Source organism: Mus musculus, chromosome 7 (assembly GCF_000001635.26).
Source record: "Mus musculus strain C57BL/6J chromosome 7, GRCm38.p6 C57BL/6J".
In the NCBI taxonomy this organism is placed as follows: Eukaryota; Metazoa; Chordata; class Mammalia; order Rodentia; family Muridae; genus Mus; species Mus musculus.
In genome coordinates, this window is record NC_000073.6 from 51,522,249 (window position 1) to 51,547,070 (window position 24,822).

The 24,822-nt window shown below is 39.6% G+C and overlaps 1 protein-coding gene across 8 annotated transcripts in view; it reads left to right on the top strand.

Moving 5' to 3' along the window:
- Ano5 (anoctamin 5) overlaps positions 1-24,822 on the top strand; it is an 88,701-nt gene that overhangs the window by 12,242 nt on the left and 51,637 nt on the right. For 3 of the 8 annotated variants that reach the window (XM_006540824.4, XM_006540825.4, NM_177694.6), the window contains exons 3-7: positions 3,950-4,003; positions 13,200-13,241; positions 15,474-15,587; positions 22,543-22,611; positions 24,414-24,698. In XM_006540824.4, the coding sequence (XP_006540887.3) occupies positions 3,950-4,003; positions 13,200-13,241; positions 15,474-15,587; positions 22,543-22,611; positions 24,414-24,698 (564 nt within the window). The remainder of the gene's footprint in view (positions 1-3,949; positions 4,004-13,199; positions 13,242-15,473; positions 15,588-22,542; positions 22,612-24,413; positions 24,699-24,822) is intronic. The other 5 variants (NR_073508.1, XM_006540822.4, NM_001271879.1 and 2 more) reach the window with 3 other exon arrangements.

Below are 24,822 nucleotides of genomic sequence, written 5' to 3' on the forward strand. Positions count from 1 at the left end.
TTTTATGTATATGAGTACACTATAGCTGTCTTCAGACACACCAGAAGAGGGTGGGTGTCCATTACAGATGGTTGTGAGCCACCATGTGATTGCTGGGAATTGAACACAGGACCTCTGAAAGAGCAGTCAGTGCTCTTAACCACTGAACCATCTCTCCATCCCTGCATGATTAAGTCTTAATAGTGAGATCAAAGTCTAAATTTCTGGAATTTGAGATAAAGTTATTCTCTCTAACCCCTGCCTTGACCTACATGAGATTAAAAGGCTTCAACTTTTCATCAATGTATACTTAAATTCTTCCTTCTGTGGAGATTAATATCTCTCTCTCTCTCTCTCCCCCATCTCTATCTATCTATCTATCTATCTATCTATCTATCTATCTATCTATCTATCTATCTATACATCACCTTTCTCTTTATAAGAGTTAATTAACATGAGAAAATCTAAACTATTATTATTATCCTTCACTATGCTCTGCCTTGTTCTTACACCATTAATTTTTAATAATGAAACCAAGGCCTACATTTATTTATTCATCTATATATACATATGCATATACATATACAGGATATATATCTTTCTCTTTATATAACTTGAATTAACACCCTTTCCTATGTATTTAAATTCAATTAAATTCCCTTCTACTTACAGTATAAGCCTATTATCAGGCTATTAATTTGTCATATCAGGCTAAGCAGTCCCAGAATTCCTATGGAGCTTACCTTCAAAGAACCCAGTTGCCTGCCCTGGTGTAGATTTTTTTTAAATTTTCTTTAAAGCATTTTCTACGTTCTATCTTTAAAAATAATTAAAACAATTTTCATTCATTCTCCCTTCTGTCCTTAATACAATGCAAATCCCTTTATTCCTATTTTATTCAGACCTGTTCTCTTCAGCCTGCTTTATATCAGCAGGAGCACTCAGCATCTGTGGCTCGAGCTCTCTCCAGCAGCCCAGAACACTGAGAAAGCATCTAGCTGAATCATTAGTCCACCACCCACATCCCTGGGTTGGCCTGGTTGTGTCCTAGTCTCAAACCACAAATCCCAGAATTATGCACACCAATTCAGCACACCTTTTGTCCTAGTTCCAAACCGGTGCTGCTTGGTCAAGAACCACACAGGGCTCTGCTCTGCTCAGCTCAGCTTGACTGAGAAGCCAACTCACTCCACCTCCTAATATTATAGCATGTTATGTGCTTCCTGTTTGGTAATTTCCAATTAATCGTTAATAGTGAGTTCAAGCCCAGCAAATTGTTGCAGTAAGTGATTAATACGACTCAAATTGCCTCTGTAGCAGCATACATTCCTCATTACCCACCCAATATTCTGAGTTCCTGAATGAAAGACAAGCACACACACACACACACACACACACACACACACACACACCACACATAGAGACTTCGATTTTAATATGCCTTGAACAGTTCAATGGCTGGGCCATTCCTAAACTTCCACATGGCTAATGCCTCCCCTTAGATACTCCTGAGTTACTACTTACTAAAATCTATATTCCATCTTTGCTACCCTAGAACCAATGCCACACCTCCTCACCCCCCTCAATGCCCCCCCCTTCCTGGGGGCTGCTCTTCCCCAGCTCTTACATGATTGGTATGCTCTTTCTTCTGCAGCTCTCAAGCCTGGATCTTATTCCTTTCCCAGCATGGCGATATTCCTCCTTCTCCTCTCTTGGTCCCCTTGCCCTCAAATTCTAAAGTCCCTCCTCTGTCTCCCTGCCCAGTCATTGGCTGCCAGCAACTTTATTTACCAGTTAGAACCAACTGGGGGCAGGGATCCTCATCGTCTTACATATGGATTCTCATGCAGTTTTGGGAACCTAAATAACATAATGCAAGTGTTAGACCAAATCCACAACACGTCTCACTCAAGAGAACCCACACTTTGAATTGGCTGGCTGTTGGATGAATGCTTGATTTAAGAGTTCCACAAGTTCTAAAATTACTTTAAATACTAAATTTTTAAACAGAGGGGAACAAGAAACTATGGTCTTATTGGAGAGCAAGCATAAGTTTGAATTGATCTTGAGATTTCCTGTAAAATAACTTCAGATGTGCTGGAATTCAATCTGCAAGACAATAACTTTCAACCAATCACGGTGGGATGTGTAATGCTGGTTTGTGTATGACATCTGTTTATGTAACGGTTGTTCACATGAAATATGTTCTTATCAAGGGCTATCTATGTACGGTTCAATTGACTCAGGAGTGAGGAAAATTGCTGAACTAAAACATTGAAATCAAATACAGTTGGTCTCTGTATCTGCAAGTCCCAAATTTGTGCAGTCAATCAACAGCGCTTTGGAGGGAGGAAATGTGACTTTGTCCTATAACAGCTTATTATATACTTCAAACACACATGATGGAATTACACAAAGCCAGAAGAGTACTACTAGTGCTGCTTATGTTTGGAGCATTCAGTCTCTATGGTGACTTGTGGATTTTATGAATGAATAAGGCTATATGTTGTTACTTGTAGAAGGTTGTGAGATCCATCCACTTAGCATTGTTGTTCCTCTTTGTATCACTTTACTTAATTGCTCAGTGGCTGGGCTCTATGAAAGGGGCACACAACATATGAAAGGAATGCCTCTATTGAGGGATCCATAGGCTTGACCATAGGAAAAATTTTTATACATAACAGGTCTTTGACAAGGGAAACAATGAAATACTCAGCAAAGAATTGTAAGAAAAGAAAAAAAAAAAGAAATTATATCAGCTTATGTTTCAAGGAGAAGACATGATTGCAGGTTTGAGGGCCCAGCCAAAACAAATGTATCTTTTTCCTAAGGTGGTAGATAGTCGAGTTCCCAGCCAAGTTCCCTTGAGAACATGGCTGTGCAGTTCCTTCAGTCTTTCCACAGTTAACTCAACCAAGCCTTTGTGTGATGGTAGAGTGCAAGTGTAACAGGGCTCTGGGTCAAGGGAGGACAAATTAAGTTCCTTTATTGTTTGTGTGATAACAACATAGCTTCACCATTTTTTACTTTGTCATCACTAAGAAGGCAGAGAGTTTAAAGTTGCTTGGCACATTCCATTGTGTAAGCTCTTCAGCCTAAAAGGATATTCTGGAAAGCTCCTGAAATCTCCTTAATTCATGATTACTGTTTCTCAAGATTGATTTGCTGAGAACCAACCAGTCATAGTGGGGTGGTGGATGTGACATTCCCCAAAGGAGATAACTGAGTGTCCTGTGTGAGCTGAACCTCAGATCATTTTTTGTTAGCTGGGGCCACTCCTGATACCATCCCCAGACATTCAGAAAATGGGCAGTTAAGTCCTCAGGAGCCAGTTTTGTGGTGTGTGGATCACTAACAATGTTCAAGAAAGAAGAAATGCTTTAGTTGCTAGTGGCTTGTGTGTATTATATACATGCAGGGATATTTTTCTTCAATTACACATTTTTTAAAGAATGGTATGTCATCTTCAAAGCTATAGATTTTAGTAATTTCAAGCCAATGCCAAGAAGCATGAACTATCTAATCAGTGATGAGTATTCTATATTGGTCCTACTCAGAGTCCTTAAAATAACAGATATCCTTTACTGTACTGTAGAAGTTTTTAACCATTTCACCTGTTGCAGATTGTCCCATGAGTTAGTAGAGCTTTCCCTACAATTCCTTATCTGTCCCTTTCCCTTTCTCTATCTCTCCCCTCTCTTTTTTCTTCCCACCCCCACACAGACACATGCACAGATATATACACACATGCATGCATACATACATGTGTACATGCAACTTCAAGTACCATTTCAGATGGGGAAATGGAGTTCAGGTTTCTTGGCTTCATGGTGTAGGATTCTACCGAAAGAACCTTGCTGTTCTTGATTTGGAGACATAAATGATATGATTGTTCTACTTGAGCCATCCTTAACAGCACTGTCTCTCCCTCTCTCTGTCTCTCTCTCACCCTGCCTTTTGCTATTGACAGAACCTGGGCTCCAAAGAGACCAGCTTTCTCATCCCTGAAGACTTACAGTCACCGGTAAGCAGAGAGCTGTACTTCTCTTCTTCAGTGAACAGACACAAGTGTCCTACTATGGTCTGAACTTGGTATACTGTCACTTAAATCTCAGGTCCTTAAGTTTGGTATCTGACAATGTATTACTTTGGAAAAACATTATTTATTGAAGAACAATATTACATCAGACATGGTAATGAGAATGACATATAGAGGGTATCAGTTTGCACTTTAAGAATTCCCAGTCTTCCAGTGGCGTCATCAAAATTTCTCTGTGCTTATGAGGAGAGTCCTAGACTTGAACCATCAGCCTTCTTACTCCATTACAGTGTGCTTCACTATGAATTCATGCTTAAGAGTAATCATAATTTAAAATTTAAAGAATAAACTTTGATCCAATCCAGAACTTATTAAACTTTAAGTTTTATTAAGTTTAGGTACTTTTTTTATTTGATAACTAAATAATGTTGCTGTCTGAAAAGAAAGAAAATGGAGTTCTGCTGACATTATCTTTGAGGGTCCTTAGTTGTGCTTAGCAGCCATGTCTACTTGGTGTCTCTTGGTTGAGACAACAACCAATTCTAAGTATCTTTCTCGTGCCCAGTGACCTCTAAGGTTGATGCTGGCCTTTTCACCCTGTAGAATGCACCTCAGTTGTAAAATTCCTAAGGTGTGGTTTCTCATGACTCAAATTGAAGAAGGAGAAAACAGAAAGTGTCCCTTGCTTTGCATCATATCCTAGGGCAATCGTGAAGCTTTATCCTTTACTGCACTAGTCTCTGGGTCATTAGTCAGTGTGCATGAAAGGACTAGGGGTTGTGTTTAATCTTAAAAGTAGATGATAGTAATTTTTGTTTTACTGTCAATAATAGTGGTGTAACAGATTCAACCCATGGGGCGTTCAGACAAATGTTCTGAGCCACCTTCCCCTTCCCTGGAATTTGTCTGTAGGAGACCTTTCCCTCTTCTCCCTCCCCTTCCCTCTGCATTAACTCCAAGAGGTTTTTATGTCTCCTGTCACAAGCTCAGCAGTACTTGATTCTACTGCATAAGAGAATGTTTTAGTGAAATCTCTATAACTTGGACACACCCCATTGTGTTCCCTTTTAGTTTAATATTTTTTTTATTTTTGATACTACAGGATATTTCAAATTCATCTTGTATATTTTCTGCTTAAACCCTAGAATGAATCATTTCTCTAAGGAACTTTTGTTTTCTATACAACCAATAATCACATAGTTAAATCTGTATTAGTCAAGATCCTTTTAGACATATTCAAAATAGAGTAATTTGAAGAGAACTTGTACAGAGTGCCATAAATGTGAGAGACTCTCACCAAAACAAGTACACTAGCCTTGAATCCAGTACTGCCCATGGAACTAGGGAATGGGGAGAGAGGGGTACTGTTTCTGGAACTCAAAATGAGAAAATCAAATATATAAGATATCTAGAATTTAAACACAAGAAAGTGAGCAGGCTTAGAGAAATCCTGGGTTTTGGTTGGAGTATCATAGGGCTTATTTTATTTTTCTAAAATAATTGTAAAAATGTCTTAAAATTTCAGGTCCCCTTCATTTTTCTTTAACATACCTTTCATATTCTATTTAAGCAATAATTTTCTTGCATCAATATAAGGGACAACTTTTCTGATTTTATTCTGCAAAATAGCCTTTAGTTATGTTTAGTCTATGACCCATCTGGAGTTAACTTGAATTACCTCAGAGAGCCTGAGGCTCACCATGCAACCCCTAACTATTCTCATATCTCTTCTGGAATATGTAGTCAATCCAGGGAAAACATCTATGAATAACAGTAATCCTCAGATGTCACCAAAGATTAGGAAAATCAAAGTACAGAGAGAGAGAGAGAGAGAGAGAGAGAGAGAGAGAGAGAGAGAGAGAGAGAGAAAACTTCAGACCAGCAAAAGAATGTAGATTGAGCAATGGCTGACATCTCCATGCATCTAAGTGTTAACAGCAGTCACTCCTTTATCTACACACATAAATGTTCACTGAATCTGAGAATAGCAATTTCACACAGTCTTAGTTGGGGTATCTATTGCTGGGATGAAACACTGTGACCCAAAAATAAGTTAAAAAGGAAAAGGTTTGTTTGGCTTATACTTCCATAGTTCATCATCAGAGAAAATCAAGACAGGGACTCATACAGGGCAGAGACCAGGAGTCAGGAGCTGATTGATGCAGAGACTATAGAAAGGTCCTATGTACTGACTTCCTCAGCCTGCTTCCTTATAGAATGCAGGACTACAAGCCCAGAAGTGGCACCACCCACAGTGGGCTGGGTCTTCCCCTATCAGTCACTAATTAAGAAAATACTTTATAGGCTTGCCTATAGCCCAATCTTAGGGAGGTGTTTCCTCAGTTGAGGTTCCCTCCAGATAACTCTCTAGCTGTCAACGTGACATAAGAAAACTAGCCACACACCAACCATTACTAGCTGCTTAGGCCTTCCCATCGTTGAAGCAAACTCTTCCTATGAATTACTGAGTTCCTTTAATGATAATTTATGTAATTACTTACCATTTCATTTTTATCAAATATGAGTAATGTGGGCCTTTGAATGCCATAAGTTTGATATGTAGAAGTGGAAAGTTCGATCTTGTATCCCAGGTCCCTCAAAGACCAGTCTGCTCAGGAGAGCACACGGGCAGAAGAAACAACATAGCTTCTGGGACAGGGTCCCTTTTGGGCCTCCATCTTCAGCCAGGAGGCAGAACTGAGCTCCAGACCCCTGTGCACTTTCCCCGACAGAGGAGAGTTGGCCTCCAGGGAGGGCTCTGACAGTGGGACCAGGTGAGAACACCATCTTGTATTCCGGTCCCTCAGAGACCAGTCTGCACAGGAGAGCACTTGGGCGGCAAGAACAACATAGCTTCTGGGACAGGGTGCCTTTCGGGGCTTCATCTTCATCCAGGAGGAAGAGCTGAGCTCCAGATCTCTGTGCACTGTCCCTGCAAGAGGAGAGCTTGCCTGCAGAGTGTACTCTGACCACTGAGACTCAGGAGAAAGTTGGACTCCCAGGAGTGCTGACAGAGGCTAACAGAATAAAAGTAGGAATAAGCTCCAGCCAGAGACAGCTATAACAACTAACGCCAGAGATTAAAAGATGGTGAAAGGCAAACATAAGAATCTTACTAACAGAAACCAAGACAACTCAGCATCATCAGAACCAAGCACATCCACCACAATGAGTCCTAGATACCCCAACATACCTGAAAAGCAAGTTTCAGATTTAAAATCATATCTCATGATGTTGGTAGAGGATTTTAAGGACATTAATAACTCACTTAAAGAAATACAGGAGAACACGGCTAAACAGGTAGAAGGCCTTAAATAGGAAGCACAAAAATCCCTTAAAGAATTACAGGAAAACACTGCTAAACAGGTAGAAGCCCTTAAAGAAGAAATACAAAATTCCCTTAAACAATTACAGGAAAACACAACCAAACAGGTGATGGAATTGAACAAAACCATTCAAGATCTAAAAGGGGAAGTAGAAACAATAAAGAAAACCCAAAGGGAGACAACTCTGGAGATAGAAACCCTAGGAAAGAAATCAGGAACCATAGATGTGAGCATCAGCATAGAGAACATGGCCACAACAATAAAAAAAAATGCAAAATGCAAAAAGATTCTAACTCAAAACATCCAGGAAATCCAGAACACAATGAGAAGACCAAACCTACGGATAATAGGAGTAGATGAGAATGAAGCTTTTCAACTTAAAGGGCCAGCAAATATCTTCAACAAAATTATAGAAGAAAACTTCCCTAACCTAAAGAAAGAAATACCCATGAACATATAAGAAGCCTACAGAACTCCAAATAAACTGGAACAGAAAAGAAATTCCTCCAGACACATAATAATCAGAACAACAAATGCACTAAATAAAGACAGAATATTGAAAGAAGTTAGGGAAAATGGTCAAATAACATATAAAGACAGACCTATTACAATTATACCAGACTTCTCAACAGAGACTATGAAAGCCAGAAGATGCTGGACAGATGTTATACAGACCCTAAGAGAACACAAATGCCAGCCCAGGCTACTATACCCGGCCAAACTCTCAATTACCATAGGAGGAGAAACCAAAGTATTTCATGACAAAACCAATTCACACAATATCTTTCCGAGAACCCAGCCCTTCAAAGGATAATAAAGGGAAAACACCAACACAAGGACAAAAATAATGCCCTAGAAAAAGCAAAAAAAAAAAAAAAATCCTTCAACAACTTAAAAAAAGACAGCCACAAGAAAACAATCCCAACTCTAACAACAAAAATAACAGGAAGCAACAATTACTTTTCCTTAATGTCTCTTAATATCAATGGACTCAATTCCCCAATAAAAAGACATAGACTAACAGACTGGCTACACAAACAGGATCCAATATTTTGCTGCTTACAGGAAACCCACCCCAGGGAAAAAGACAGACACTAACTCAGACTGAAAAGCTTGAAAACATTTTTCCAAGCAAATGTTCCAAAGAAACAAGCTGAAGTAGCCATTCTAATATTGAATAAAATAGACTTCCAACCCAAAGTTATCAAAAAAGACAAGGAGAGCCACTTCATACTCATCAAAGGTAAAAGCTTTCAAGAGGAACTCTCAATTCTGAGTACCTATGCTCCAAATGCAAGGACAGCCACATTCATTAAAGAAACTTTAGTAAAGCTCAAAGCACACATTGTAGCTCACACAATAATAGTGGGAGACTTCAATACCCCACTCTCATAAATGGACAGATCCTGGAAACAAAAACTAAAAAGAGACACAGTGCAACTAACAGAAGTTATGAAACAAATAGATTTTACAGATATCTACACAACATTTTATCTTAAAATAAAAGGATATACCTTCTTCTCAGCACCTCATGGTACCTTCTCCAAAACTGACCATATAATTGGTCATAAAACAGGCCTCAACAGATACAAAAATATTGAAAAAAATCCCACGTATCCTATCAGATCACCACGGACTAAAGAGCTCTAGAAAAAAAGGAAGAAAATTAACCCAAGAGGAGTAGACGGCAGGAAATAATCAAACTCAGGGCTGAAATCAACCAAGTGGAAACAAAAAGAACTGTTCAAAGCATTAAGCAAACCAGGAGGTGGTTCTTTGAGAAAATCAACAAGATAGATAAACCCTTAGCCAGACTAACTAGAGGTCACAGGGACATTATCCTAATTTAAAAAGTGAGAATTGAAAAGGGAGACATAACAACAGAACATGAGGAAATTCAAAACATCATCAGATCCTACTACAAAAGTCTATACTCATCAAAACTGGAAAACCTGGATGAAATGTACAAATTTCTAGACAGATATGAGGTATCAAAATTAAATCAGGATCAGATTAATGATTCAAACTGTCCCATATCCCCTAAAGAAATAGAAGCAGTCATTAATACTTTCCCAACCGGAAAAAAAAAAAAAAAAAAAAAAAAAGGCCACGAACAGATGGGTTTATAAGACCTCCAAAGAAAACCTAATTCCAATTCCCCTCAAACTATTTCACAAAACAGAAACAGAAGGTACTCTATCCAATTCTTTCTATGAAGCCACAATTACTCTGATACCTAAACCACATAAAAACCCAAAAAGGAAAGAGAACTTCAGACTAATTTTCCTTATGAATATTGATACAAAAATACTCAATAAAATTCTTGCACACCGTATCCAAGAACACATCGAAACGATCATAAATCATGATCAAGTAGGCTTCATTCCAGGGATGCAGGGATGGTTTAATATAAGGAAATCCATCAACTTAACCCATTATATAAACAAACTCAAAGACAAAAAACACATGATAATCACGTAAGATGCTGAGAAAGCATTTGACAAAATCCAACACCCATTCATGATATAAGTCTTGGAAAGATCAGAAATGCAAGGCTCATGCCTAACCATAATTAAAGCAATATACAGTAAACCAGTAGCCAACATCAAACTTAATGGAGAGAATCTGGAAGCAATCCCACTAAAATCAGGGACTAGACAAGGCTGCCCACTTTCTCCCTACCTATTCAGTACAGTACTTGAAGTTCTGACCAGAGCAATTCGAGAACAATAGGAGATCAAGGGGATAGAAATTGGAAAGGAAGAAATCAAAATATCACTATTTGCAGATGATATGATAATATAGATAAGGGACCCTAAAAATTCCATCAGAGCACTCCTAAACCTGATAAACAGCTTCAGTGAAGTAACTGGATATAAAATTAACTCAAACAAATCAGTGGCCTTTCTCTACACAAAGGATAAACAGGCTGAGAAAGAAATTAGGGAAACAACACCCTTCACAATAGTTACAAATAATATAAAATACCTTCGTGTGACTCTAACTAAGGAAGTGAAAGATCTGTATGATAAAAACTTCAAGTCTCTGAAGAAAGAAATTGAGGAAGATGTCAGAAGATGAAAAGATCTCCCATGCTCATGGATTGGCAAGATTAATATAGTGAAAATGGCTATCTTGCCGAAAGCAATCTACAGGTTCAATGCAATCCCCATCAAAATTCCAACTCAATTCTTCACTGAGTTAGGGTAATTTGTAATTTCACCTGGAATAACCAAAAACCTAGGATAGAAAAAACTGTTCTCAACAATAAAAGAACCTCTGGTGGAATCACCATGCCTGACCTCAAGCTGTGCTACAGGCAGTTGTGGTAAAAAAAAATGCATGGTACTGGTACAGCAACAGACAGGTAGTTCAATGGAATAAAATTGAAGACCCAGAAAAGAACCCACACACACCTATGGTCACTTGATCTTTGACAAGGGAGCTAAAACCATCCAGTGGAAAAAAGACACCATTTTCAACAAATGGTGCTGGCACAACTGGTGGTTATCATGTAGAAGAATGCAAATTGATCCATTCTTATCTCCTTGTACAAAGCTCAAGTCTAAGTGGATCAAAGAACTCCACATAAAACCAGAGACACTGAAACTTCTAGAGAAGAAAGTGGGGGAAAGTCTTGAAGATATGGGCACAGGGGAAAAATTCCTTAACAGAACAGCAATGGCTTGTGTTGTAAGATCGAGAATTGACAAATGGGACCTCATAAAATTGCAAAGCTTCTGTAAGGCAAAAGACACTGTCAACAAGACTAAAAGACCACCAACAGTTTGGAAAAGGATCTTTACCAATCCTAAATCAGATAGGGGAACTAATATCTAATATATGTAAAGAAATCAAGAAAATGGACTCCAGAAAATCAAATCACCCCATTAAAAAATGGGCGACAGAGCTAAACAAGGAATTCTCAAATGAGGAATACCAAGTGACTAGAAGCACCTGAAAAAATGTTCAAAATCCTTAATCATCAGGGAAATGCAAATCAAAACAACCCTGAGATTCCACCTAACACCAGTCAGAATGGCTAAGATCAAAAATTCAGGTGACAGCAGATGCTGGCGAGGATGTGGAGAAAGAGGAACACTCCTCCATTGTTGGTGAGATTGCAAGCTGGTACAATGACTCTGGAAATCAGTCTGGTGGTTCCTCAGGAAACTGGGCATAGTATTACCAGAAGATCTAGCAATATCTCTCTTGGGCATATATCCAGAAGATGTTCCAGCTTGTAATAAGGACACATGCTCCACTATGTTCATAGCAGCCTTGTTTATAGTAGTCAGAAGCTGGAAAGAACCCAGATGTCCCTCAACAGAGGAATGGAACAGAAAATGTGGTACATTTACACAATTGAGTACTACTCCGCAATAAAAAATAATGAATTTATGAAATTCTTAGGCAAATGGATATATCTGGAGGATATCATCCTGAGTGAGGTAACCTAGTCACAAAACAACACACATGATATGCACTCACTGGTAACCCAGAAACTTAGATTACCCAAGATACAATTTGCAAAACACATGAAACTCAAGAAGAAGGAAGACCAAAGTGTAGATACTTTGGTCCTTCTTAGAATAGGGAACAAAATACCCATGGAAGGAGTTACAGAGACAAGGTTCAGAGCTGAGATGGAAGAAAGGACCATCCAGAGACTGCCCCACCCGGGGATCCATCCCATATACAACCACCAAACCCAGATACTATTGCATATGCCACCAAGATTTAGCTGATTTAACTATCTCTTGAGGGGCTTTGCCAGTGCCTGGCAAATATAGAAGTGGACGTTCACAGACATTTATTGGATGGAACACAGGGTCCCTAATGAAGGAGCTAGAGAAAGTAACCATGGTGCTAAAGGGGTCTGCAACCCTATAGGAGGATCAACAATATGAAGTAACCAGTACCCCCCAGAGCTGTCTCTAGTTGCATATGTAGCAGAAGCCGTCAATGGGAGGAGAGGCCCTTGGTCTTGTGAAGATCATATGCCCCAGTACAGAGGAATGCCAGGGCCAGGAAGCAGAAGTGGGTGGGTTGGAGCGCAGGGCGGGAGAGGGGGGAGGGCATAGGCGGCTTTCGGGATAGCATTTGAAATGTAAATGAAGAAAATATCTTGACTCTAGCTGCATATGTATCAAAAGATCGCCTAGTCGGCCATCACTGGAAAGAGAGGCCCATTGGACACGCAAACTTTATATGCCCCAGTACAGGGGAACGCCAGGGCCAAAAAGGGGGAGTGGGTGGGTAGGGAAGTGGGGGTGTGTGGGTATGGGGGACTTTTGGTATAGCATTGGAAATGTAAATGAGCTAAATACCTAATAAAAAATGGGGGAAAAAAAAGAAAATATCTAATAAAAGAAAAGGACTGGAAAGTTCATCAGGTTTCCTGAAGCACAGCAGCAGTGGGTAAGACGTTAGAGAAACTCAGCAGACACAGGCTTTCTTAGGGCAGGCATCTACACAGGTATTCATCCTCTTTTAATGTCACGGTGATTTGGAATAATTAAAGCTGGGCTTACTGTGTTTAGCAACAGCCTGGTGTTGAGGCAATTCCAGTATTGCTCTGAGTCAAAAAAAAAAAAAAAAAGTCTCAGCACTACCACATTATCTAGTAGGACATCAACACCCTGAAGCCAGGGCTTGCTATGATAAAACTCCTTCCAGTAGGTGGTGGCCATACTTTAAGGAAGCAAACCCCTGCTCTGAGGGAACAACAGCCTTGCTCTGAGGCTGAATGTGTCCGCATAGGCACCCACCACAGAGCATAGCTTAATCGTTCATGGATCTTTGCATTGAAATGTTGAGCAGGATTTGGTGACTCTCCACTCGTTGCTTCACAGCCTGAGAAGCGATTCAATTTGTTCCTGAGGAGGCGTCTTATGGTAAAACAGCACTGGCTGCTGATGCTTATGCCCAAATGTCTGTCATAACACTTGCATGTTTTCTGTGCCATGAATGCTATCCACACTGGGGGACTTGATGACTAGTTCCCAGTCCCCAGGCAGTTGACATTGAATCATGGTGATTCTTATTCTTTTTCATTTGATGAGCCTGTTCCCTACCTGAGTGCAAACGTCTTTACACAAGACAATGTAAATAGAGTCAGGTGCTCGTGAACCACTGGGAATGTAATTCATAGTAAGCTAGATGCCTCCCACGTGTCGCTTTGTAGTAACCAGGCTTCTCTACGGACAAATATACACACAAATAGATACATACGCCCACATATACATGTACATATGCATCACTTACATTATGTACATAGACATCATCTACATCTGTGTTCTTTATATCATGTTTTCAGTAAAAATCAAAACATGGTGTATTTTAATAACATCTACTTGTCTGTAACAAAAATGAATGAATTTTTCTGCACCATTTAGCACAAAGCAATTTTTGTTAAGAATCTGGAGACTTGGGGCTGGAAAGATGGCCCAGTATTTTAGAGAACTGGTTGCTCTTCCAGAGGACCTCGTTGAACTCAGCAACACATGGTGGCTCACAACATCTGTTACTTCAGTCTTAAGGGAATCCTAGGGTTAGCTTTTGTAAACAATGTGACCTTTCCTAGAAACACTGATGATTTCTTTTAAAGGTTCTAAGGTACAAAACCTGGTTGTCACAGAACTGGAGGAGCCTGGATGGTATTTGGTTTTCATTCTCCTCTGATTACGTGCAGGCTAATTTTGTGTCTCTAGCCAACAGGCTTCCATACGTTTTGGTAGATTTTATCAAATATGTTAATTTTGTAATAATGTACTGTAATGCCAGTGATTATTTTATTTTCTCTTTATAAAAACTGGTTTCTAGTCAAGGTACAGCACCTTGACTTGTCTCAGGTTTTTTTGCAATCCTTTATGAAACGGAGAAGACTGTGGTCGTTTTTGAGTTCTAGTCCTCTGACAATTAGTCTGATCTCCCTCCATATTTTCATTTCTGTCGACATTTACCCACTTTCCCCCTCACATGCCTTCCTCCTCCACCATAGTCATCAAGAACCCAAAGGTTAGAATTAGCATTACTGTGTTGCCAGTCCACAGATCACGCACGAGGAGATGTCTGTCCTGTTTGTGGCTGAGCACCGCCTGTCCCTTTTATAGGGATGCATAGCAGGGCTGGTAGGTGCAGATCATCACAGGGACTGCAGAAGATGCAGCTGTACCTGCTGGGAAGAACCAAGTGATCTAGCTCCCAGCCACTACTTACAGGAAGCAGCGGGGAGGCATCCCAGTGGTATCACTAACCAACCACTGCGTGCTGCTGAGCCTCATACAGGGCTCTTATAAGCACAAAGTATCACACCTTTCATATCAGTGGTGAGGAATACAACATCAAATGTGAAGTCTCTTTTTCCCCTGCAATGCTCAGTAGTTTTTGCTTATTTGTTTATTTTGATTTGTTTTGCTGTCACAAAAAGGGAAGAAATTGATGAACGTCATGTAAAAGTTGAACCTGTCATTTTGATGATTATATTGAGAAAATCCATACAACTATAAAGAAGACGAGTTGTAGCTCACTTGAGACACTGACAACAGACATTTGTAGGACTTGCCCTTGGTGACATTAGCTGGCCAGCTACCTGCTTCTGGGTTGTTTTTGTTTGTTTGTTTGTTTGTTTGTTTTTGTTTGTTTTTGCCATCTGTAACCATTAACAGTTTATGTTCATACAGAGAGACTCAATTAGCTGTTGTGTAACTAATTGTGCCCTGGAAGAAGTGTGTAATAGTGGAATGTACTAATTGATGGTGTGTTTTACTAAAACCACACCTCTCTACCCGAATGTGCCTTTTTAGATTCAATGTATAAGCATAGTCATCTTAGATTTTTGGCATAACTGCAACATTTGTAGGAAAGCATGTGGTTTAATGTGTGAACATGCTATCTATCACTTTGTCTCTTTCAGCCCTTCCTGAGTAGGTATCGTTTAATCCTCTGTGGATTTTTACTTTATAAAGGGGCCTAATTTCTGTATGTCTTGTGTTGACTTTCTGTGTTAAGTGTGGAAAAAAAACAAAGCAGTGTCCCAATTAGAGCTAAGTTCCTTCATGTTTCTGACCTTTGTGAATAAAAGGTGACGTGAAATCATGTCATGCATGTATGTGTGTCTTCTGCAGTTCCAGAGAAGTGAGCACAGCAAAGACTCGGTCTTCTTCAGAGATGGAATCCGGCAGATCGACTTTGTCCTGTCCTACGTGGAGGATTTGAAGAAAGATGGAGAGCTGAAGGCAGTGAGTGTTGATCTGGGAGATGGAGGGCCGCAACAAGATGAATACGGTGTAGACAGAGCTGATTGAGAGCATACTGAGCACACAGCCTAACAGTTAACATTTGTTTTCTGGCTGCTTTGGAGATGGTGACAGTGACAAGTTCTTTCTCCTCCCCTGACCGCTCCTCTTTCTCTCCCTTTACTTCCTTCTCCAACTTCTCTTCCCCCATGACTGATATCTACTTCATACCTTGCTTTAGATATCAAGCGTGACCCCACAGATAGAAGGTTTATCTTTGAATCTGGTACAATGGCTTCCGGCCTGTCTAATGCTGAATCCTTTCAACAAAGTTCCTCATGTCATGGCTTTCCCCCAACCATAAAAGTATTTTGTTACTACTTCCTAACTGTAGTCTTGCTACTGTTATAAGGAGTCATGTAGATCTGCACTATCCAGGATATGTGATATGGGACCCCCTTAGGGGTTACAACCTACAGGTTGAGAACTGCTGATCTAGTGCATGCCATTGCCATCTTCAAAGTGTATGGCAAATCAATCTACTGAAAAATAGCCTTTGTATCGGGCTCTAATCCTGACTCCCCTACCCATTATTTTCTCACTTTATTCAGTTTGCTTTACTTCCTCTAAGGCCACAAGGTAGATTCACATTCCATTCTCAGGGACTCAGAATCCTGATAAAGTATGAGGAGTGCTCAGTAAGTAGCCACTACTCTAAATGATGGATTGGTGAATTGATCTACACATGTAAGGACTTATGCATGTGCACATATGTGTGCAGATATTTGTTTACATGCTGAAATGTTACACAAATAATAACTTGAAAATTGTCTTATATCCAAAGCTGAACTTCCTTAGTTTGTATCATTCTACCTTGTTCAAGTAACCATCCACTAACACCTCTAAATTTATAAATAGCAGCCATCTTTATATCTTTTTATATCTTCTATGGATGCTCCCCCCACACCAGACCCTTCCTTGAGGATTTTCATTTTCATGGTAATCTTCCTTATTGGGAGGGTCAGTATAGACTGAGTACACTGTTGACCTGACTCTTCCTTTCATATTCCTAAAATGTCAGAGTTTAGGATATCATCAAATTGGCCTTGTCCTTTATTCCACCCCAGTTCTTCTCTTTGCTTCTCCCACTGTTAACACTGGCTCGCCAGCACATCTCTCTCCCACTACTCCTTTCTGATTACCCATGAACACAGCACATGCATAAGTGCTCAAATCTTTCTTACCCATACCCTCCCCCTTTTTAAAATCACACACAGACCAGAAAAGATGCATATATTACCATAATTTTTCTTTCCTTCCTTATTTTCTCCCCCCTTTTTTCCTCCCTCCTTCCATCTCTCCCTCACTTCCCTCTCTCCTTCCTTTCATAAACATTTTCATTAGCATATTTGTTTATGGCGACTGCGGCATTCTCATACACGTGTATAATCTGCTTTGGTCATGTTTCTTTCTCTGTTCGTCTTGCACATCTTCAATTTTTTCTCCTTCACATTCACAGCCCTCCCCAATTCCACAGGCAATACTTGTTTTGTTAGTCTGGCTTTTTTCCCCCTTAATATGCTAATATCCAGTTATTTTCATGCACATGACATAATTTCATTCTTCCCCATTATGTTTTTACCACATTTTCTGCCAGAGGCCAACTCTGACAGTTAGTTCAGCCATCCAAGGAGGAGATGTAGGATCAGTGACTCATGTAAAGCAGGCACACACTCACACATACTTGGTGGATGAAGCAAGGCTCCAATAACTTTCTTTTCTCCCACAGCTCACATACCCCAGCAAAATCTTTCAAGTAGTATAAAAATCACACTGTGTCTTCATTCTCATTTTCTTTGAGTGACTGATTACATGTCCATTTTCCCCAAATTATTTGAAGCCTGCCAGTTTGAAGCCTGTCATGGTATCAACATAGCCTTCTCAACTCAACCATGTCAGTCTATGAACGGAAAGCCCCAAGAATTGAGACGTTGTTCAATCCACAAATATAGATGTCCTAGTTGGTTTTAAGCAGACACTGGAATTCAGAAGAAATAGTCTCTAATGACAGTGAAGAAATGGACTTGCTAGCCAGGCCAGAGCAAACGGGCAAAAAGCAAAAGCTTCCTTCTTCTATGTCCTTATATAGGCTGCTAGCAGAGGGTGCAGCCCAGATTAAAGGCATGTCTTTCCACCTCAAGATCCAAATTAAAGACATGCATCTTTCTGCCTCAACAGTGGTATCAAAGGTATGTGTCTTCCTACCTCAAAGGTCTGTACTAGGAGTGGATTCACTCACTTCAAACCAAGCAAAAACCAACCAACCAACAAACAAACAAAAAACACAAAAACACAAAAAACAAACACACAAAAAAGAACCAGAAAACAAAATTAAAAAACAAAACAAAACAAAACCTGTTTTACTGGTGTGCCCTACATTTCTGAATTGTAGTTCATTCCAGTTTAGTCAAATTAACAACCAAGAGTAGCGAATTGTAGTTCATTCCAGTTTAGTCAAATTAACAACCAAGAGTAGCCATCGCAGCTAGTCAACACTTAGTAAAGTTAGTTCCCTTCTCTGCTGCGTGTCATCTTCCCTTTGTCTCTGGGGCTCTATATCCTTGGGAATATTCTACCCCTTCACTAGTTTCTCCTTATGAATCTGTCTTTCTCTTTTGTCCCTTGCAATGACATTAACATGGGGCACAGTTCTCAACCTTCTCCTCCTCTTCATTATTATTATTATTATTATTATTATTATTATTATTATTATTATTATTATCTTTGATGGCAATGCTTTGTCTCACAGTTTTAAACCAGCAACCTTCCTTCCTAGTCCACAGTATTCTGCAAGAGTACATAACTCAGCGAGCATCAACATTCCTGTATCAGTGTCTAAAACATAAGAGAGACACATTAAACTGCACCCCCCCAAAGCCTGACCCATCTTTAAATGTACTCCACCCATAGTTATTCATCATACATTTTAGCAATTACGCAAAAGATAGAGTTGGATCGAGTAGCTAAGAACGTACGCTGCCCTTGCGGAGAACCTGATGATGAGTCAGCTCACGACTGCCTGTCACTCCAGTTCCAGAGCATTGCTGCCCCCTGCAGGCCTGCACAAGCACTTCACTCACATATACAAACACAAATACACAGCATCATTTTTTTAAAAAGGTGTAACATATGTTATAAATTACCTCTTAGCATATATCTATAGAAAGTCAGCTGCATGGAAACTGGACACACACTATCACTCATTGACTATTTTAAGGATCTATGTAAAGAAAATCTCTCACAGCTAAGAATTTTTTCTCACCTAAATTTTCTATTCGATTTTTCATACACTTTCTTTCTCATGTGAATGACTACCTTTGCCCATCTCTTATTTTCAGTTTCATTTTTAAAATTTATTTATTCACTTTATATCCCAATCTCAGCCCTATTTCCCTCCTCTCCTCCCTTCCCATCCTCACATGCCCTTGCTCCAGTTACCACCCCTTCTCCTCAGAGAAAGGGAAGACCCCCATGGGTACCAACTCACCCTTGCACATCAAGTTACATCAAGACTAAACATGTCCTCTCCCACTGAGGCAAGAAAAGACAGCCCAGCTAGGGGAATGGGATCCAAAGGCAGGCAACAAGTCAGAGACAGCTCCGGCTCCGATTGCTAGGGGACCCACAGGAAGAAAAAGCTATATATCTACTATGAATGTGTAGGAGGCCTAAGTCCAGCCCATGCATGTACGTCTTCTATTTCTCATTAAATCCAGACTTTGCCAAGAGAAACCTAATAGATTGACTCAAATGTTTTCATTGTTAACCATAAGATGAGTCTTAATGTTTCTTTCAATATTGTGTTAATCTTTATAATTATGTGAATTCATAATTGCATGAGTGCATAACTGATAAAAAACCTTTGATGTATTTTAAAATATGACAAGAAAAACTTTAATATGAGTAGCATACATATAATAAATGTATTGATTGTTGAAATACAGGGGCTTGGTATTGCTTTCTTCATTTTTTTTCTTGACTAAGATCATTCCTAGAATTAATCATGATCAGGTTCAATCATGTTCTTTTGTTCTTGTGCACCTTGGATCAATAGGTTGGAAATACTGAATTTCAGATTTCTTGAAAGCCCCGAGTTTTATGGAAAAAAAATAAAGAAATAAGTGGAGAGGTGGCCCAGGTTAAGATCACTGGCTGCTCTTCCAGAGACCCTCAGTTCCCAGAGCACACATGGACAGCAAATGAATGGCACTTAACACATAATGATGTACAGACATACACGCAGGCAAGACATTCATAAACATAAAATGAAAATAACTAAAATATTTTAACAAATCTAAAACAATTTCATTAATTACAAAACCATTAATGTTTAAAATAATGCTTAATGGTCTGCCATTCATTCTTAGCTCTGCCATCATTAGTGCTGTAGAACTCTGAGGATTTATGACGTACAAAACCTAATGTTTTGCAGCTAAAAAGATTAATTCACTCTGTTCGTGCTGGATACAGCATCTTAAATCATTCTCCATTTCTACTTTTTTTTTAAAAGAAATTTGCAGGATGTCTTATATTGTAGTAATGTAATTAAGTCAAGATGGCTGAGGGAAGGGTTTTCACAATTGTAGACCCTTTTATATTAACACTGGCCATGGAAAAGATTTATATGGTTGGCCTTTGCTACTTTGTGGATTCTTTTTATTTCCTATCCTTTTCCCCACATCACTAGATAGGAGAGAAACAATGATGGAGGAGAGAGAGAGAGAGAGAGAGAGAGAGAGAGAGAGAGAGAGAGAGAGAGAGAGAGAAAGAGAGTCCTGAAAATAATTTCTTTTCATTTGTTTCTTCTTTGACCATGACTACCATCAAACCACAATCTTCCGAAACAGCCAACAACCATCCACCTTGCCTCTCAGGGCTCTTGAATTTATGTACCCTCTGAAAAGTTTCCAGAATTCCAAAAGTCACACAATTACAGAAATTATCTACAGCTAGCAAAACCATGCTTCTGCAAGAGCCGGAGGCAAATCATAGTCAGCTGCTGTGGACAGTCTGAGGCAGCCCCACACTCCTACGCGTGGGATTAAAACAAAGGACGCGTTCTTACGATATTTCTGTGTTTAAGAAAAACAAAACTCCACAATTCTCAAAAAAAATGTCACTACAGACATACCAAAGTGATTCATTATTAAAGCTGTCAAAACCGCAAGGTAGAGGTACCTATTAATCATAAAGGACCAAGAACAGCCTAGTGAAGCTGTTTATAGTTCAGACCTTCCTGAAAGTGTTATATTTTAATCATAATGACGGCTGGAGTAAGTTTTACGCATCTCTGCTTTGTCCCAGTCCTACAGCAATTATTATTTGCAGGCTGTGACCTGTACTGAATCTTAACCTTTCTATAAGTGACAGCCCTCTTGCTATTCAAGAGCAAAAGTAGTGATGAGGTTCTAGCCTATGGTGGCATTAGATGTGGTACATTTACACAATGGAGTACTACTCAGCTATTAAAAAGAATGAATTTATGAAATTCCTAGGCAAATGGATGGACCTGGAGGGCATCATCCTGAGTGAGGTAACCCAATCACAAAGGAACTCACACAATATGTACTCACTGATAAGTGGATATTAGCCCAGAAACTTAGGATACCCAAGATATAAGATACAATTTGCTAAACGCATGAAACTCAAGAAGAACGAAGACCAAAGTGTGGACCCTTTACCTCTTCTTAGACTTGGGAACAAAACACCCATGGAAAGAGTTACAGAGACAAAGTTTGGAGCTGTGACGAAAGGATGGACCATCTAGAGACTGCCATATCCAGGGATCCATCCCATAATCAACTTCCAAATGCTGACACCATTGCACACACTAGCAAGATTTTGCTGAAAGGACCCAGATATAGCTGTCTCTTGTGAGACTATGCCAGGGCATAGCAAACACAGAAGTGGATGCTCACAGTCAGCTATTGGATGGAGCACAGGGCCCCTAATGGAGGAACTAGAGAAAGTACCCAAGGAGCTAAAGGGATCTGCAACCCTATAGGTGGAACAACATTATGAACTAACCAGTACCCCGGAGCTCTTGACTCTAGCTGCATATGTATCAAAAGATGGCCTAGTCAGCCATCACTGCAAAGAGAGGCCCATTGGACTTGCAAACTTTATGTGCCCCAGTACAGGGGAATGCCAGGGCCAAAATGGAAGTGGGTGGGTAGGGGAGTGTGGGGGGAGGGTATGGGGGACTTTTGGGATAGCATTGGAAATGTAAATGAGGAAAATACCTAATAAAAATATATATAAAAAAATCAAACCAAAAAAAAAAAAAAGAATTCATTTGTTTTGAGGATTGCTTGTCTTTATAATGTTGAATATTTCCAGCTAGAGTCTCTCTCTTTCTCTCTCTCTCTCTCTCTCTCTCTCTTCCTCTCTCTCACTCTCTATCTGTCTGTCTGTCTGTCTGTCTGTATGTGTGTGTGTCTGTCTGTCTGCCTGTCCATCCACAAGGGCTTCTCATACTTTTAAATCATTCGGTAAAACTGAACTTATCTTCACATAAAGCCTGTGTCTTAGAGACTGTTCCTATTTTGGATTTCCGTATTTTTGTCAATTATGCTATAGGTCAAAAGCTGTCCATGGCCTGAAGTAGGGATATTTTGTACAGTACTTTTCTATACAGCCATAGAAGGTCCTAGAACCCTCTAAAAGCACAGCAGTATATCCTCACTCTGCCTAGTCCTTAGAAAGTCATCACCAAGGTTAGCCAGGCATGTCAGCTAACATAGTGTTATATTGGAACTATGCGCTAACAGATCTCCCTGGCACTACCAGCAAACACAAAGGGCTGGGCCTGCATTTCCGACTAACACAGAGGATCAGGCTGGCCCTTTCCACTGACACTGAACACCTGCATCAGCCTCTTCATTTGTTTTTGCTGCAGGAAAGAAGACGAGAGTTTGAACAAAATCTCAGAAAAACAGGTCTTGACTTGGAAACAGAAGACAAATTGGTAACTGTAGTGGATAAATTGTGCAAGGATCTTACTTTAAGTGGGTTTTCCTCCTATTTGTGTATTTTTCTGGCTGGATGTTGGGTTTGGAGCATTACATTAATCTTTTGGCTGCAGAAATGGGTATGGAGACAAGAAGACCTGCATTTTCCCAGGTCAGTAGTCAGTGAGTCTTTCAAGTGAGTAGGAACATGGGGAATGGGAGAAGGGCCGGTCTGTAAAGTGCTTGCCTTCAAAGCATGAAGATGCAAGTTTCACCCCCAAACCATACAGCATCTGGATGTGATAATATACACTTATAATTCTAACAATGGAAAACAAGTGGTCCCTGGGACACGGTGTCCATCAAGCCAACCCAAATTTGTGGTCCTAGACACTAGTGAAAGACCCTGTTTCAAAAGAAACAAAGAACAAGATGTTTGGCTTCTATGGGACTGCACCAAGATTGCCACCGACAGCCACATAATACATATGCAACATCAGATACATGCACGCACACACACACACACACACACCCCACATGCTTTCTACTCAGGGTACAAAAGGAGAAGCTCTGTGATTACATAGATGCCTTACCTTGAAGCTGCCTGTCACATTGTAGACTGAACCTGGCTATTCTGCAGGATAGCCCACTATTTAACCCATGGTACTCCTTTCAGAAGTAGATGACATTCTTTTATTCTTCAACCCAATTCACATTTATTTATTTATTTATTGTTATTCTTTAATTATCTTTAAATGTGTGGTTAAAGCTCTACTCGTGATCACATCCTATCTGTGACTCTTCTAATAACCTCCAGCTTTGATTTTACCTTCTAATTCTTCTTTCTGATTGGTTTTTGCTGAACCAACAGAATGCAATCTGTAACTTATTTTCCTATGTAGTGGACCTTCATGTGGTCTCTATGCAGTAACTCAGAAGACTGGGAAATAGCTAGCAGCATGCATATAATAGAATATATAACATAATATATATTAGTAACCTCATATAATTATCTAAACAAAATCTCAAGCTCACTTAAAATTAGTATAGTGTCTAGAAATATATATAATCTGTGATTCCATTGTGTGCTGAGGGGACAGTCACACTGAAGTATATTTTAGATGACATTTAGTATATTCACAATAGTACAGCCATAGACCTGAAAACAAAATTCATTCTCAGTCTCATTGTGTATCTCTGACTCTCTCTCCCTTTGACGTAAATATATATACACATGTATATAATATATATTGCATATATACATATATGTGTGTGTGTGTTTATGTCTATGTTATTGCATGTCTTACTTTCTTTTCTTTTGCTGTGGTAAGACACCATAGCCAAAACAACTTATGAAAAGAAAATTTTGGGGGGCTCATGATTTCAGATGGTTAGAATATATGGTGGAGAAGCAAGGAATAGCTTTGAGATCACATCTTGGTCCACATGTAGAGGGCAGAAAGAGAGACACTGGTCCTAGAGTGGGCTTTTGAATCTTCAAAGCTCTCACCTAGCAATGTACCTCCTCCAAAAGGCCACAACTTTTAATTCTTCCCAAAGAGTTCCACCAAGGACCAAGCATTCAAACAGATGAGCCTGTAGAGGCCATTTTCCTTCAAACCACCACAGTATACATATATTAACATCTTAGAGTTATCACATTTCCTCAAGACTTTGCTTAAAATTGAATAAATTAAAATTTCATTTTCATTTTTGAGGTTTCCTGAGATTTACTAAAATTATCTTCATTTTTGAGATTTTTATGAGATTTGTCTTTTTTAACCATTAGTTTTGTTTTTCCGTGTCTCTTTTAATGCAGAACTCTGAAGATGGGAAAACCTATTTTGTGAAGATTCACGCCCCATGGGAAGTCCTGGTCACTTACGCTGAAGTGCTGGGAATCAAGATGCCTATTAAGTTGAGTGACATCCCACGGCCAAAGTACCCACCCCTGTCTTACATGCTTGGGGCGGTGAAGCTTCCATCCTCTGTGAAGTATCCTACTCCTGAGTATTTCACTGCCCAGTTCAGCAGACACCGTCAAGAACTCTTCCTCATTGAAGATGAGGCCACTTTCTTTCCATCCTCAACAAGGAACAGAATTGTAAGTAGTGAGTGCTATGGGAACCCCTCTCCTTGTATGGAGGATATGACTCTGCCCTTTGTGTTTTTACATGCTCAATACTAAGCATTCCGGGTCTTCCTAGGCAAAATATAATGATCTAATA